The sequence below is a fragment of the Strix aluco genome, chromosome 3 (assembly GCF_031877795.1).
Source record: "Strix aluco isolate bStrAlu1 chromosome 3, bStrAlu1.hap1, whole genome shotgun sequence".
Lineage (NCBI taxonomy): Eukaryota > Metazoa > Chordata > Aves > Strigiformes > Strigidae > Strix > Strix aluco.
Window position 1 is genome coordinate 132,478,054 of NC_133933.1, and position 17,175 is coordinate 132,495,228.

The 17,175-nt window shown below is 47.3% G+C and overlaps 1 protein-coding gene across 7 annotated transcripts in view; it reads left to right on the forward strand.

Annotated features, from left to right (window-relative positions):
* Positions 1-17,175, forward strand: part of ASXL2 (ASXL transcriptional regulator 2) — a 134,339-nt gene that overhangs the window by 79,642 nt on the left and 37,522 nt on the right. For all 7 annotated transcript variants that reach the window (XM_074820415.1, XM_074820410.1, XM_074820411.1 and 4 more), the window contains one exon: positions 15,779-15,894. In XM_074820415.1, the coding sequence (XP_074676516.1) occupies positions 15,779-15,894 (116 nt within the window). The remainder of the gene's footprint in view (positions 1-15,778; positions 15,895-17,175) is intronic.

Sequence of the window (17,175 nt, forward strand, 5' to 3'; positions counted from 1 at the left end):
CTGGCACAGGTTGCCCAGAGAAGCTGTGGCTGCCCCCTCCCTGGAAGGGTTCAAGGCCAGGTTGGACGGGGCTTTGGGCAACCTGGGCTAGTGGAAGGTGTCCCTGCCCGGGGCAGGGGGGTGGCACTGGATGGGCTTTAGGGTCTCTGCCCACTCAAACCATCCTGTAATTCAATGATACATACATACAGACTATTGAAATGCAGGGATGTGAGGAGTCTTCATAACTGCTATGGGTATCGTACAGTGTTTGCCCCGAGTGACTGAAAACATCTCGTTTTATCAATAGAGGATTAAAATGTTTTCAGCCTTACTGAAATTTAGCTTTTAAGAAATGGATAACAAACATTCTAAAAGTCCTGGCTGGGTAGCGCTGCCCTGTGCTTACCGCAGGGGAACTGGCATTTCTCCTGCACTTTGCTTTTCAAATAAGTACTGGCCACGTAACAGCCTCTTTGTATTTTTAGCATCAATAGTAGCAAAGTTCTAATGTGCAGTGATTGCTACCAGCTTGGTAGTCATCTTCAACTGTGAAGGACTCATAGAATCACAGAATCACAGAATCGTCTCGGTTGGAAAAGACCTTGAAGATCATCCAGTCCAACCATTAGCCTAACATTGACAGTTCTCAACTCCACCATATCCCTAAGAGAAATGTCTAATACATTTTTTATTTTAATTGCTTGCTTTGCTTCTCCTCTAGAAGAATTTTCCTACTCTGTGTTTCCGCTGGATGATGTGGTTACCTGTGACTTACTGATGGGGTAATGAATGTCTCTGTAATCACAGAATCCTTCAGGTTGGAAAAGCCCCTTGGGATCATCGAGTCCAACCCTCAGCCCGACTCTACAAAGTTCTCCCCTACACCACATCCCCCAACAGCTCATCCAAACGGCCCTTAAACACACCCAGGGATGGGGACTCCACCCCTCCCTGGGCAGCCTATTCCACTCTCTGACCACTCTTGCTGGGAAACATTTTCTCCTCATGTCCAGTCTGAACCTCCCCTGTTGCAGTTTAAAGCCGTTCCCTCTTGTTCTGTCACTAATTCCCTGGGAGAAGAGACCAGCACCAACCTCTCTACAATGTCCTTTCAGGGAGCTGTAGAGAGTGATGAGGTCTCCCCTCACCTTCTCCTCCTCACACTGAGCAGTCCCAGCTCCTTCCATCGCTCCTCACAGGATTTATTCTCCAGGCCCTTCACCAGCAATGATCCACAGTTTTCAGTTGCTCTTTCTCAGCAACGTTTTTCCTACCAGTCAGATTTGCTCATGTTTTCATCCGTCGTGGGAAATGAGATCTTTTAAGATGAAGTACGTGTGTGAGTGCGTCAAACTGTCTCTGTCCTTACTGGCAGCAATACAGGCTCACTCCCTGTGCCCTCAGCAGTTTGCCATCTTCTAGCCCAGTGGTTAATTCTCTTCCCCTCAAGACATGGCCCACGGTAATTTCCTGACTTACAGAAGCGTTAAAGCTTTTGCTGCATGAGCTGCTGTCTTTAAGAGTCTGCAGTTTCTTTCCATATATTATAGACAGACTCATGAGATCTACCCTGCTGGTACCACGTTGGTTCAGAAGCAGCTGATAACTCGGGATAAACTGATCTGTGTGAAGGCAGCGGCTGTGTGTGATGCAGATGCTTTCCCTCTCCTTTCTGCCCCCCTCGCGGTGCCGGTGGCACTCGGGACCTTCCCATTCCTCCCGCCAACCTCACGCTCTCCTCAGGAGCCGATGGCAGTGGGAGGGCCTGTAGCTAAGGCTGCCCAGCAATCTTCTTTGAAAGGCCTTTTTCACTTGCCAAACTTTAATTTTGGGGCTTGGTTGTCTGGGGAAGGGGGAGTGTCTTTTAACATCAGCAGGATCCCTCCAACTGCTGCTGAGAATAAAGTGTAGGGAAATCGATTCTTTTTTTGTCCACTTAAAAGCCTTATTTTGCCAGTGTAACACACTGCCATGGCAGTGCCTCAGCCCAGGACTTTAAATTTGACTGCGTAGTTTCTTGCTGGGAAAAAAAAAAACCAAAACAACCCCAACAATTTTTTGTTTCCACGCCATCGCGCCTGCATTTCTGAGCGTCCGAGACTCGGTTTAGCCGGTTTGCAGCGCCGGGTGAGGGCACAGGTCAGAACAACAGGACCGAGCTTTTAAGCACTGTTCGTTTTTCACCAGAACTGTAAGTATCTCAGCTTGGCTCGCTCTTTGTTTTCAGTTCGGAGTCGTGGAATCCATTGTCAAAATGTGGGAGCTGCGTTCTCGGCCGGCCCCGGCGCTGCAGCCCCTGGGTGGCTGCTCAGGCTGTGCCGCGGCCTCGGCTCCAGCCGCCCGTAGGCCCGATGCGCGCTTGGGTTGCAGCTGACAAGATTGAATGTTTCTCGGCTCTTTTTCATGTACGTTTGCAAATTAATGAAAATTAGTTTGGGGTGTGAGTTGGAAGTGCTGTTGACAATTAATTCCACATGTGGACCTTGCTGTTCCTCAGCCATCGTTCCCATATGGAGCGAATCAGGAAGAGTTAATCACAAACAACTGTGTGAAGAGGAGCTGTAATAGCTTCATTTTGATATTTTTTTTGACAGTGGTTTCTAGAAACTGGTCTCTCAACAGCAGAGAAGAGACTGCATTTAATCTTAGCTTGGTTTCCTGCTGTCCCCTAGCAAACCCTCAGCTGGACATGTTTGAGCACAGCTCCGGGAGCAGAGGCCACCGTGCCGGGTGCTGTGCGCAGGATTCCTGCCCCGGGGAGCTGCAGTCGCATCACTTGGGTGACAGCAGGTGAAAGCAGGGAAGGGAGTGCAGGGAAACAGTTTATCTACACTGCCTACACTTTGACCCCTGATTTAGGACTCTGAGCCACAGGCTTGTATTACAGCTAAATACCCTAGAGCTGGTGTTAAATGGGATCATTGGCATCGTATTACCTTCATCAGTTTCCTGCATAAAAGTTACTTGGAGAATTCCTAAATTGTCTAAATCAACTGTTTCCACATCAGCTGTGTGGTTTCAGCAATGAAGGAAAATGCTACTTCAAAGAATCACAGAATCCCAGGTTGGGAGGGACCTCAAGGATCAGCTGGTCCAACCTTTCTTGGCAAAAGCCCGGTCTAGACAAGATGGGCCACGCCCTTGTCCAACCGAATCTTCAAAGTGTCTGATGTTGGGGTGAAAATCAGGAAGTTTCAGCGTAGTGGGTAAACGCATGATGGTTCTCCAAAAAATTAAACACTCGTGCTGGTGCTGTCTCAGCAGTAAATGTGTTGGCATCGCTGCTGCTACAGTCCAGGCGTAACTGCCTGTCACTCTCACGTGCTCACGAAGCATGTAATAACCAAATAATCCCCTCACGGGCACTTGTGCTGCCCTTGGAGGCTCTTCTCAGGTGTGTGTATCTTGGCAACAATCCCTCCTGAGGTGGACTGGTGGGCGAGGTGAGGCGGTAGGTGGGAGAGCGATGTGCAAACCTTTGCAGGAGATCGATCAGGCTGCGAGATTTTTAAACCTGCTTATTTTCTTTTATTCAAATGCCTGTTGGCAGAGACAAGCTGCAGTAACAGTGAGCGAGGAGACCTGAGAGCTGATGAGTTAGTTTGTACGAAGCTCTTCAGACTGGAGGAGGAGAGCAGCCCTGCTGCCCCCAGCACAGCCACACCGAGGTGATACATGATGCAGGAGCCCGGAGGGGAGTTCAGGGAAACGTGACCACATCTTCCCCTCTGCGAACGCCTACGTTCGCTTCCTATACGGTTCTTTTGTTTGGCCACCCCGTATCTGCTCTGGGTTTGAGTCAGCAACCTAGAAACGTGTTCTGTTACCCCAAAACAAAGCACCCGAAGCGTACGGTCCCGCTCACGCCAGCCTCTGAGCGTCTGCTGTAGAGGTGCTGAGGGTCCGTGGAGCTGCTCAGAAGGCTCTTTCTGCCTCAGGTTCTGGTCTCTGCCCTCTCTTTACTGACCCTGGGTAGGCCTGGGCGGCCGGGGGGGCCCCGCTGGGAGCCAGCACGCCTCGGTAGCCCTACAAAAATGAACCTCCTGATTAAAAGACTGGCAGCCCCGGGCCTGATGAGCAATTTGAATCTGCTCATGGAGGGTCCTGTGGCGTGCCGGGACAGTGCGAGGGCAGGGACGGGGCTGCTCATCCGGGGTGGGAGGTGTAGAACCTCCTTTTGGTGAGGGCAAACCATTAGGTCAGTTCATTTGCCTTAAACTTGCTGTGCTCCAGATACATTCTGGCTCAGGAACGCACGTGTCTTCAGTATTAGTAGGCAGTCACAGGTGACACTCAAAAAAGAAGGTGTTTTACTGAAGGATTCTGTAAAGAAGCATAAGAAAAATCTTCCCTATAACTTATAGGGTGTTTTCCCAACCATATGCTGCCTGGAGAGGGTTGTTTTACAAGGAACAAAGTTGTACGGGCTGTATTTCAGTTGCAGGTGTGTCACTTCCTCAGAGCAAATACTCCTGTACACAACGACTCACAGAATGATTGGATTCTCTTAAATTGCTACTAAAAATACAACGATTTGAGCTTTGTGAGCATCTCACACTTGGGACCCCAGGAGGTAAAGCTTTGGGTGCTGACAAGCTCTTCAGGGAGGTGGCACTGCTTGAAAACATACTCGACAGCAAGTGCCATCGGTGCCTTTTTTGTGTGTGCGTGGTGATTTCTGTTGTATTTTTTTTAAAACCACGCATTCCTGGGAACGCAGTGACTAACGCATGCAAACGCCCTGGTACGGTTTCAGATGAGTAAATGGGTTTCTCTGTTTTCTCTCAGTGTTTTCTCTTGGTTTTCTCTTTGGTGTGGCTGTTGCTGGAGCCGTGTTGCGGGGGGAAGGTTTTAGAAGGACAAGCGTGGCGTTTGCGCCGCTCCGTGCTCCTCAGTCAATCTGCCTCAGTTCCTGCTTCCACGGTGCCTTGTGGATGCTGTGCTTAAATTCACATCCTTGCTTTTGAGGATGTAGCAGAAAACATCTTAGCAAAGCCTGAATCTCGTGTGCACAGGATGCCGGGTTTTGTATGATCGTGTCTTTAGAGCTGCCAAGTGCTTCGTGCGCCGGAGGTGGCCGTGACCTCCCCGTGTTTCCTCTCGCAGGCCGTGGCAGCCAGAGCGAACCGCTGAGTGGGCGTGCTATTGCACAATTAATCTCTCTCCTCCTTCGCACATGTGATACAGAAATACCTTTCAGGCTCCTTTTTTTAATCGAATGCCTAAAAAGGGAGGGAGAAGACCCTTCTGTGTGTCCCTGGGTGACAGCAGGAGGTGCTGGCACGGTGAGGTCTGTGTCCTGCCTGCCCTGCCATTACTCAGCTCCACATCTCTTCTGGAGGTTGTAAATTTTTCTCCTAAAGGACTCAGAACTCAAGGAACAACCTCCTGACATGACAGTTATTCTGAGATCCAAAGAGAATACCTGCCAGGAGTGGCAAGGATCCTCTCAGGCTCCTCGGAGCAGGTTCCGTGTTCAAACTGAGCTGCAAAAGGACACCAGGAAAGTGAATGCTGTCAGCTGGGACAAAACTGGCTGCTGTGGTAGTTGAATGTTAGTGCTGGAAGCTTTTCTGGTGTGAGAGCATAAAATATTGGCCTTTTTCAAAATAATTCTTACACTGGTACGCTCAGATTTTCCTGTCTCCCCTCACTTTAACATAGACATCCTCCCCGTTTTGTATCATATAAAACCATCCACCTAACAAGATGTTTTCCCTGGGGGTTCCCCCATCCCCCTCACTCTCCCTTTTGAGGCCGTCATCAGCCCCTCAGGGCTGACAACGTTGGTGTCGGGTGCGCTCGTGGGGTGCAGAAGCCTCCGTGTGACCCCTCTTTGTGCCAGCCTCGGGGCAGGAGTCACCCTGCTCCACGAGGGGGGGTGGCTGTGAAGGAGACAGCCCCCTCCCAGCGCAGCGCTTCTCTTCGCCGTGCTGTGTTTCTGTCTTTCAGTCTTACCATGAAGTGGTACGGATGTTGCTTAACAAATTTGGGACAGTTGTTCTCCCTTGCTGTTGTGGTGACCTGCGGGGACAAGCCTGAAGTACCTGTGTGCTGTCACCAGAAACACGAGCACCTGCATTTTCTGTGGCAGTGAGCGTCGGCAGGACGGACTGCGAGATTCAATTCTTGGTTTTACACAACCGGCCTTGACCTGAATAATTTCACTTCTGCTTCTCAGTGTCCAAGAGGAGAGAAGTTTAGGTGAACTGCTAAGATCTTTGAGCTCTAAAGGTGTTTTTTAGGGAAGAGGGAAGTATTCTTGACAGAGGAACTTGTATTTTAGGTAAAGTAAAAAGCAAACACTGAAATCTTTGCAGTAATGTGCTGAGCCCAGACAGGGGCAGCTGCCAAGGTCAGTTGTCAGGTGACCTTCAGTGAGTATTGGGATAAACATCAACATGGGGAATGAATGATTGCCTCTGTCGGCTACCTGGGCTACTGTGGCGCGTGTCATGAATAACTCGCATTTATCAGTCACCCTTACAGTCTGGACTTCTTCCTAAAGGCACACGTCTGCTATAATGTTTGGTTTTTAACCAAAAAAACCCCAAACAACAGAACAACTCATTAATGTTGGTTAATTTGATGTCAGTTGAGGTAATTAGCACTTACAGCTGTAATTTTTAAATGAGTTTATGTAAAATACTTGATTTCTCTTCTTCCTTCCAGTACAACAGCTGAAAAAATGTTTGGATCAGTAAAATATCTCTAAATTCAGAACATTTTGATGATCATGATTTGACTTCTTGACCACCCAAGGAGCTGTGCCTTTGTCTGCCTCGGTCATCGCCATGTGTCCTCCAGAAAACTTGAAAACGCTGAAACTTAGGAAGTGATAGGGGTACAAATTACCGAGCATTTCTTTTTACTGTTTCCTTTGTTTTATAATTAGATTCTGAGCCTGCTGGGTTGGGGACTTCTCGTTCCTTTTGCACACATACTGTCTGCAGCCGGGTCTTCCAGTTTGTGGCTGGTGTTCCTAGATGTGCTGCGAATAATAAACGTAGTCCTGCGCCTTCCCCGTGCCTGGGCTGAAACCAGAACTAATTTTGTGTCATTTGGGTAAGCCTGGGGTTTGTGAACTGGGAGATCTCCGTAGCTGATAAGGCTTTATGCCAGAGATGTTGTCTGAAACATTTACGATGTTGATGGGCTGGAGGGTTCCGCAGCTCAGTCCTGTGTCCCAGCAAGCCCCGCACTGACCCGTCCCTCTGCTGAAGAGCCACCGTGGGCACACAGAGCGGGTTTTGGTGGCAGCAGCTCGAGTATTTGATGTCAGATCTTTGGCTGCTGTTGCAGCTCAGGCTGTCAGACCTGTCTCTAAGTGATCCAATACTCCACGTGGTGTTACACTGCTTAGTGAGAGCTGCTTGGCACCAACTTGATTCCTTCCCTAGAGCAGCGAGCTAGAGCTGCGTCTGTCCTTTCTGCTTCTTACAGTGTTGGTCAGTGTTTAACTGATGCCCTTTCCCAGAGTGGAAGAATTGCCCAGGGTAACAAGGAAAGCCTGTATGAATACATTTCCTCCAAGAAAGCTTTAAATTGGGAGAGAAAGAGGGTGGAGAGCTTAGGTGAGATCACCGGAACGTGGAGCCGTGTGAGACACGGACTTGTTGAGTCCTTCCGTTTGTTTTCTCAGAGCTGCCAGTGCAAGATACACTCCAGCCTCTCCAAGTGAAGCAAAGAGTTGATCATCTTTCTGTTCATAAAAACATAATCTGATAACAGGAATGTGTAATCCTTGTCAGAGCAGTACAAGTTGCAGCTTTACCCGGGGTAAGTGCAGGAGGGGGAGTTCTGGGAAGTTGCAATTGGACAGAATTTTTGGGCATTATTTCTTCCTTCATTTCATCAAGGAACAGTCATGTGGGGGAGAATCCTCTGTTAAAATGGTTGTCTCCCTCGTAAGTATGATATTGTTTTGATATGAATTCAAGGTCGAGTTCCCGTTCTTGTGCTGGTAAACGGCATACCTGTTGAAAAGAAGGGTGCTGGATTAACCGGAGACATTTCAGTGCTTCTCAAAACGTGTTTTAATGGCTTTCACTAGAAGTGTTTCATGTAATACATCTGGATCCCATTAGCTGCTTAAAATTGGGTTATTTTAAGCTTATGACTGCACATAGTTGAAGGGGGGGGTATTGTATTTTTAGTTCAGCTTGACTGTACTTGCTTTCCAAATGAGTGAAGTGCAGCCTTTTCTTTTGGAATGTGTAGATTTCGAGGCAGACAACCCCACGGAAATGCAGGCAACCCCTTGAGCAGGAACTCTGGATCTACTGTTTTCATTTCTTTTCATATTATACTCTCCCGAGCCCAAACAAAATCAGAGACAAAACCCCAGCAGAGCTCCTACTTCGGAGCTCCACCCGGGACGCAGCGGTGAGTACCTGGTGCGGGTGCCCACGGGGCTTCGCACCGAGCTCTGCTGCGGGAGCGGCGAGAGCAGGCGCAGGGCTGGCGGCAGCCGGGAGACGCGCCTTGGGCCTCGGTCGGGCTGCGCTCGGGTCCTTTTCAAGGCAGAGAGTCAACATCTCGTGCCTGAAGACTGTACGGAAGGGCGCCGCTTCTGTGCCAGATAATAAATCAAATTGACGCTGCCAGCGGGGTTACAGATTTCAGACTCCTGATGGGCGGAATGACTCTTACCAGGGCGCGTTACCCGTTCATACGATGGCACTGATTTCTGCGGCGCCTGCAGCCACAGCAGTTTGTTAGGTGATGCTCCTGAAGCTGTTACCCAGAAAAGGCTGTTTATCCCTGCTAGATTTTTTTTTATCTAATGCTCTAAGTATAAATTCAGCAGAACGATTTCATTGCTCCAAAATAGTTTGATTCTGCTTACCCAAAGATGAGAGTTTCTTTCCTTGCATAGTATATTTGAAAATACGATTAGCTCTGTTCTCGAAAAGGTAAAGGATGAGAGATCCAGCCACACCCCACAGCTCCAGGCACCGGCGGGTGAGCAGTTCAGAAGGCTGCTCTTTGCTTCCATCGCTGAGCCTGCTGCAGTGCCAGAATACAGGGCCCGTGCGGTGTGTTCACACTAGTAGCATCTGGGGAGGTTCGTTTCAGTTGTCTTCATCCATAGCTCAAGCAAAAGACTCTTCTCGTCAGATTAGTTTTAGTTTCGCAAATCGTTACATGTTCTTTTTTTTCCTGATTTCAAAGTGTTTTGACTCCCAAATTCTCCCACAATTGCAGATGTAACTTTACTGCTAGCACATCTTTAATGTTTTATTTTGTTTCATGCTGTTAAACGGTTAGCGCGTTAATCAAGATATCTATATGCCAGTTTTTGGTAAAGTGAACTGCCAAGGTTGATCTCAAGCCAGATGACCCCAAGAATAATGTTCTTTTGGAGCCACTGAAATAACCGTTGTATAAATGCACGGTCATTCTTTATGCTTGTTTTCTTCAGCAGCATCCTCTGCGCCTCTGCTGAAACCAGCCTGAGAATCCCAGCAGTCATTTCTGCTACATCAGCTTAAGAAAATCTTTATCTTGATTTAAGAATTGCCTGAGTGCCTGCCAAAAAAATATGAGTTCTGTCATCATCCCCGTTGTTGCGGTGTAAGATCTCCCTCTGCTTTTCTGTCCCCTCCTCTCTGGCTCAGCACCGCTCCAGGTGTTTCCCTGCACTGGCTCAAACCTCTGTGCTCTGAATAGCCCTGTCCTGCGGCCGGCAGTGCTGAGGGAGGAGAAGGCAATACATCAAAAAGTTAATTACTGACTGGATGAGCAAAGATCTCTCTAGTTCTGTCTGACAGACGTGTTGAGCTTAAAGGGACGTTACAGTTGTACCGTCAGTTTTGCTGCCCCAAAATTTTGCAGGATCAGCTGTGATCATGTATTTTCTCGTTGTTTTTCTGACAGTCTGTGGCAGACAAACATTAGCCAGAATATTATTAAATATCATCTTAGGCAAGTGAGGGGGTGTGTGCTGGAAGCCAGTGGGCTTTCAAACAAATATCCTGCTACTTTCATACCTTAAAAGGTAAATAACCTGTGCCAGAGGAGACATCCAAGTTAAAAAAAAAAGTAAAAATATTTTGAGCATCTTCACCTTTCTGTTATTTTCAGTCTTGTGCTGGTACCTAACACCAGATGGGAACGATGGGCCTCAGTGCTGCTGCTCTGGGGGTAGGATGGCCTTGAGCCTGTTCCAGCGGGCCGGTCTCATGCTGGGGGTGGCAGCAGCGAGTGCGTGGTGGGATCTACATACCGAGGTGTCGGGAGGCGCGTGGTGTTCCTTCCACCATCGCCTTTGAAACTCTGGGAAGACACACGACACGGCACGCTGTTACAATGGACGTGTGGTCAAATCACACTTCAGTTTTTAGAATCATTAAGGTTGGAAAAGACCTTAAGATCATTGAGTGCAACCATTAACCTCACGCTGCCAAGGCCACCACTAAACCCTGTCCCTAAGCGTCACATCTACACATCTGTTAAATACCTCCAGGGACGGTGGGTGACTTCACTTCCCTGGGCAGACTCTTCCAATGCTTGACAACCCTTTCAGTGAAGAGATTTTTCCTAACATCCAATCTAACCCTGCCCTGGCGCAGCTTGAGGCCATTCCCTCTTGTCTTGGCGCTTGTTCTTTGGGTCAAGAGACTCATCCCCCCTCTCTGCACCCTCCTTTCAGGGAGTTGTAGGGAGTGATAAGGCCTCCCCTGAGCCTTCTTTCCTCCAGCCTAAACCCCAGTTCCCTCAGCCACTTCTCATAAGACTTGTGATCTAGACCCTTCACCAGCTCCGTTGCCCTTCTCTGGACACGCTCTCGATGTCTTTCTCGTAGTTGTGCTGCCCGAGGCTGTGGTTGAGCAGTGCATTCCTTCACCCAAGCAGAAGGGCCTTGGTGTAACCCAGTAAAGACTCGAAGGAAAGACATGAGGCAGCGGCTTGATGAAACTGTCGAGTGTTACGATTTCTGTTAGAAGGGATCCCTAGGCTACATCCCCTGTTTAATATTTGCAGCAAGCTACTGCAATTTTTCTAAAAGAATGAAATTATTGTTAAATAAATCTGACTATTTCTCTTTGCTGCTGTTAGCACAGTTTCTTTACAAATGTGTATAAGGGAATTGATTGACCAATGGTTTAGAGCTTGCAAATCTCAAGAAAACCCAGTACCTTGTAAAACGTCATCAGATCTTGCCAGACTGAAATTTCTAATTTAATTGACCTTTAACATAATTAAAGTTCTGTTATAATTTCATTTCTCAGAAGAAATGCCCTTGTGTCAATGACGTTTCATGTAAGAAGCCTGAAGTATAAAGGAGTCTGTCCCACAAATTACAGCTGTAATTGGCTGCAGACGGATCTTCCGCCAGTATTTATTCCTGCAGCTGGAACATGGGACTGTATTGGATCCATCCTTAGATTATCTAACAAGTCAGGGTTCGTGGGGTTTGGCTGACACATGTTCCGCTTTATCTCATCGACTTTAATCTTAGAGAACTGTTAAAATTTCACCTGGCAAACTCCCCTCGCAGCCAAACCGCCAGCAGGAAGCAATGAAACCTCGTGAATGAAGCAGCTGGCCTGGCAGCTTCGGGCCAAGCGTGCGGAGTTACGGGGTTTTCGCTGTCCCGGCTGGGGACATGGATATGTTGAATTGCTCCTCCGAGCCAGGACTCTCCAATACCCCAGTGTTTTCTGTCACTGCCCTTTAGTCACGTTTCTGTCCCTAGATGCTTATTAGCAAGGGGACGTCTCATCCCGTCTCTCGTGTGCCCCTTTGGGGTGAGGGGGTTCTACTGAAACTCGTTTCTGTCAGGTACTGGCCCACAATCTTCCCTAATCTTTAGCTGATCAAGGAAATCCTTATTTGCGTAGAAACACCGAGTGTTTTAAAACCTGCTGCCTTATGGGACGTGCTGCTTCCTGTACCTATTTCTGCAGCTTTTCTCTGAAAGCGCTCTTATAGGATTTAAGGGCATCAAGAGGTCTCATTTCAGCTCCACATATTTTTCAAATTATAACAAAGCCTGAAGTGAAAACAGAACTGACTTTACTGAAATTCTGTTCAAATCAAAAGGAAACAGACTCAACTTGTCAAACGTCATCCTTAGGGGGGCCTGAGTATTTTTCTACAGGCGCACATCTTTGTGTTACACCTCTGCCTGGCTGCGTGCAGAGTTCTTACAAGGATGTCACCTCTCTGAGAGCTTTGGGGTGCCAGGACCCGAGGTATAACATAAACGATGTATTCTCACAGGTTTATCCTCCCAGCCATCCCCCGCTTTGCTTCGGGGGCGCGCAGCTGAGCTCAGGCAGCTGTGACTTGGCTTTCTCAAGTTCTTCTGCCTGTTCTTGAGAAGCTGTTGTGGTCGCAGCTGTCAGTCCAACACAGCCGCCGTTGTGGCACCGAGGGCTTTTACACAGTCAGAGGATGCGCAAAATATCATCGTGTGGCTTTATTGTACCAGCTCCAGGGATGAGTTGTCTTCCCAGGTGTGGGTTTTAGCCTGCGCTGCTGTTACTGGTTTTAAAATACTCATTTTCTTTATTCACAGACAGCATAAAAATTAAAACGTGAATAGAATATGAGGCTGGAGAAGAGGAGCCTGTATTGGGCTCAGTGTTTCTATTTCACACAGAACTTGTAGTTTCAGCAGCGATAGGTTCGAAGAGGATGTGGTTTATGTTCCTGCTATTCAAATGTCTCAAAACGAGAAACAGTCAATCTGTTGCTCTGCCTGGGTTTGAAATGTTAAACGCCACTTGTCTTTTCTTCGCCTTCACCAGCTACGAGCGGGAATTAGTTTTAGAAGGACATTTGGCCAGCCGAGGGTTGCGTTTGCAGCGGCGGTGGCCTGGGAAGGCCCCTGGCTGGTGCAAGAGCAAGGCCGAAGGCTCTGCTGCGCCCGGGCTGGCTGGGGGACGACGGTGGCCCCATGGCTGCCAGCACAGCGCTTCCCCCGCAGGAGCGGGGTGCCGGGACGTGGAGCCGCGTCCTTTCAGCTCGTGTGCTCCGCTCACGGTCCTTCCTTTGAGAAAATATAAAATAGCTCCGTATCCCTGTTTGTTTTCCATGTCCTTAACCGTTTTCGTTGCTTTCCTGAGACCCATCAAATTCCGCTGGGGTGTGCTCAGCACTGCACCATGCAAGACAGTCAACGTGGATATGCTGTAAGAATTTTACGTGCTTCATCTTTCCGTCCTCATGCGTCCTCATCCTGCTGCCCGTTTCATTCACTTCTCGGCCGTAATGGATCCCTTTCCTGAGGCGACGCAGTTCACTCACATTACTACAGGTTCTATGAGTACCTTGGGCTTTTTGCTCCGAAAATTTACTTACTCCTTTTTGGATGTTTTACTTGGTATTTTTGGTCTTTTGTTCTCTGGGTTATATCACGTGTCTTATGAGGAGCAGCTGAGGGAACTGGGGGGGTTTAGTCTGGAGAAGAGGAGGCTGAGGGGAGACCTCATGGCCCTCTGCAACTGCCTGAAAGGAGGGTGCAGAGAGGGGGGATGAGTCTCTTGAGCCAAGGAACCAGCGCCAGGACAAGAGGGAATGGCCTCAAGCTGCGCCAGGGCAGGGTCAGACTGGCTCTTAGGAAGGATTTCTTTGCAGAAGGGGTTGTTGGGCGTTGGAATGGGCTGCCCAGGGCAGGGGGGGAGTCCCCATCCCTGGAGGGGTTGAAGAGTCGGGTTGACCCAGCGCTGAGGGATCTGGTGGAGTTGGGAACGGTCAGGGTGAGGTTCATGGTTGGACTGGAGGAGCTTCAAGGGCTTTTCCAACCTCGATGATTCTGTGATATTTCTCTGAATTTCACACAATTCTCTCTGAATAAGTAAACTAAATATTTAATATTTTACTGTTTCCTGCCCTCCAGTCTATCACTAAGCACTAAACTGCTCCCTGCTAAGTACGTGACCTTGCAGAATTTTTGCCGATTTCTTGCCTGATTACCATTTGATTCTGTTCTTTGCCTTCTGTCCCATCCAGCATCAGTTATGCCAGTTCTTTGTTTTTTAAACAATAGCCAAATAATTTTTAGAAGCCTTTTGTTGCAAATCTCTGGAAGGGTGAGTGAACTCTTAGCAACAGACTTTCTTTTCTTCCAGTTCTCTTTATCGATGCACTCAGAGAACTCCGGTGAGTTTGTGAGATCTGCTTTTCCTCTCCAGGTGCTGATCAGACTCTGATCTTTTCCAGCATCTTCTTCTCAAACTGCAATTTCCACTGAATGGAGAGACAAATGCAAGTTTAGAAACATTCTTACTGCTATTTCAAAGTGCAGATATAACCTTTGCTTTCCAGGTCTTGGCATAACATCAGGGTTCTTTTTTGCCTTTTAGGTGGTAATTCTGCTTGCTGTGCGACCGTGTCATCTTTTATTATGTGCACGTATCATCTGCATTTGGTAATCTTCTCAGGGACTTTCAAATTACGGGTTTCTTACCATACCTTCTTATTGTTGTTTTAAATGACAGTTCACAGTCTGATATTGCCTCATCTCTGTTCTGTGTGCCTTCTAAAAAACTTGCTCTTTTCATTTAATGTCCATGCCACATGTGAGAATTCTACTTTTTATAATTTGTTGTTTCAAATTCTACATATTTTATTGAAATGTTGCGTTCTGATGCTTATTGTTACTGCATTATTTTCAGGAGCTTCCCTCCTCTGGGAATACTGAGCGGGATTGCACTTCATTAACGAAGAGCTGTTGTCATTATCTCTTAACTCCTTCCTGTTGCAGAAGGATACTAGCTTAGCCTTGTGCATTCTAGAACTAATTGCTTCAGGAAGCAATAATTTAAATAGCTTACATCTGAATCTGGTTATTATCCTTTATGGTCGGGGTGACCACCCACCTCCCCGCGATCAAACATTCCTTTACTCTTCATTTAGTTTCCTTGATCTTTCGGTGGGCATTACTGTCTGCACAAATTCACACGTAGATACAGATACAGACCACAGATTTGGTAACTCAGGTGGTTTCTTCTTAACCACTTCTGTGTATTTGCCAAGATAATAGAGGCAAAACTGCGATTACAAGAAACCAGGAGCGCATGGTTTCCCTGGCTGGCCACCTGTCGTCACCCACTGCTGTCAGAGCAGAGTATTTTGGTATCCTGTGCCAAACAGGTATATATATATTAATATAGTATATTATCCCATCCCCAGTTTGTTTGGTTTAAAAGTCTAAATCACCTGAAAGCAGAAGCCTTCTGCTTTAGGACTCCATATGGCTCGGACTAGGTTTAAGCGTCTAGGCTCATCCACTGAGAATATGTGTTCATTTACTGGGATATCCTGTATATTCCCATATTTCTTTTTAGAAAGGAGCAAGTGATGTTCCACTTCCTTTGCATCTCATTTATCTTCCAGCTCCTGTGTGGGATTCAGATTTAATCTGATCAGAAACTGCTATCAATTAGGTGTCTGACTGCAGGTCGTTCCGGACGAAGACAACCATTGCCTGTGTATGTGTTTCCAGTTAGATTTGACTTGGCTAAACCGGCGTGAACCTGAAGCTTTTTCTCAAGCTGCAGTGTTGTTTTATAGCACCTGTTTACAAGATTAATAAAGAGGTGGACAGGAGATGAAAAATCTGAAGTGGGTCATAGGAATTGCTGTTGGCTTTCAGAGGAAAACAGCTGCCTTGGTGGTGGGGAGGAAATAGAAATGATTCTTCCTGCAAAAAGTAACATTTGCTAGAGGTGCAGTTTTCATGAGCCTCATGAGATGATCTGAACTGGTGAGGACTGGCTAACGTGCTGCAGGGAAATGTATAAAGGTTGGATTACTATCTCTATATATTTTTCTTTTCTTGTAGTGTCATCTAGACTATCACAGACATCCTCTCCTCAGTCAGGCTGCCCGTCACCTTCCATCCAGGCAGGCAAAGTCATCTCCTCATCCCAGAAGCACAGCAAGAAGGCACTCAAACAGGTAAGTAGCCTGGTCTGGAACCTGGCCTGGGGATCCTCGCAGTCATTTTATTCCTCTGGTAAATCTCAGCGGAACTGCACTCTGCAGGGAAGTTACTCAGGACTTCCTTGCTGCCTCATAAACAGGGTTTGGCTAAAACATCTCTGTCTCTTAAAGGTGATTCAAAATATTGTGCTATTTAGTTATTTTGCTTTTTTCCCTAAATAAGCATCTGGACTTTTTTTAGTTATTAGAGAATGGCTGTAAGATGTTAATTCTTTTCACCCAACCCTTCAATGAGTGTGCTTAGCTTTCTACAGACTGTTTTAGTAAACGGAAGGTGTTTTGGGGAAAAGAATTAAATCCGCTGACCTCTCCCCCTAATTAGCAGCATGCTTTCCCTTCCAAGGAGTTCTGTGGGTGCAGCCTGTGTGTACCTGTGGAGGGAGGAAGAGGAAGGAGAGCTCACTGACTTTGTGTTGCACCTCCACTGGGTGGTAGGAGAGAAAGAGGAGGGCTGATTATTTTCCATGCTTGGGGAATGACTGTCGTGTAGACGGTGTTAATTGTGCGCACGCGGGATGGAGCAGGTAGGTGTTTGCACTTCATATGATTTCTTTCCCCTAATGAAAAATGCAAGATGAATTAGTCCCCTGAGTGCCTTATTTGCAGGTGTTTCCCCAACTGCGTTGTTTAGTTTTCCATGAGCCTTAGGAAGGAAATACTTTATCAGGGTTAGATTTACTCCTTAGTAAAGTAAAAATCTGTAAGGAGTTATGAATCAAGTTGCAGAGGAGACGCTAGTTCAGGGATTACAGAAGCTTGTCACAGACAGATGAAATCATGATGTGTTCCAGATAGGATTTACCTTTTCCAGCCCAGTCTGTTTTCCTGAGTTTTTCCAGCTGAGAAGCAGCACTCGGGATGGCATTCGGGGATGCCCTTGGCCTTGGGAAAAGGGTCTGCAGTGAGAGAGAAGGATCTAATTAGGGCGTATCATTGAAGAGAGTATTACAGGGGGAGATAAGGCAGCTGGATAAACTGGAGCTTCGTTCCCAGCAAGAGAAAGTTGAGTTGATGTCAAAATGAGACGCCAGCTCTAGGGAATCTTCTCGCTTCTTTCTTTTCCCACTCGGCTGTTTCTCGACAGAAGTGTCCGTGTTACTCTGATGTCGTTTGCTGCCGACAGCCACAAGAAAGAAGTAAGATTGTGTTGTCACTTTAGGCAGATTTTCTTAAGTTCAGAGTCAAGCTTCCACTTTCATTTGGATCCTCAGAAAATTGCTTCTCACTAATTCATCA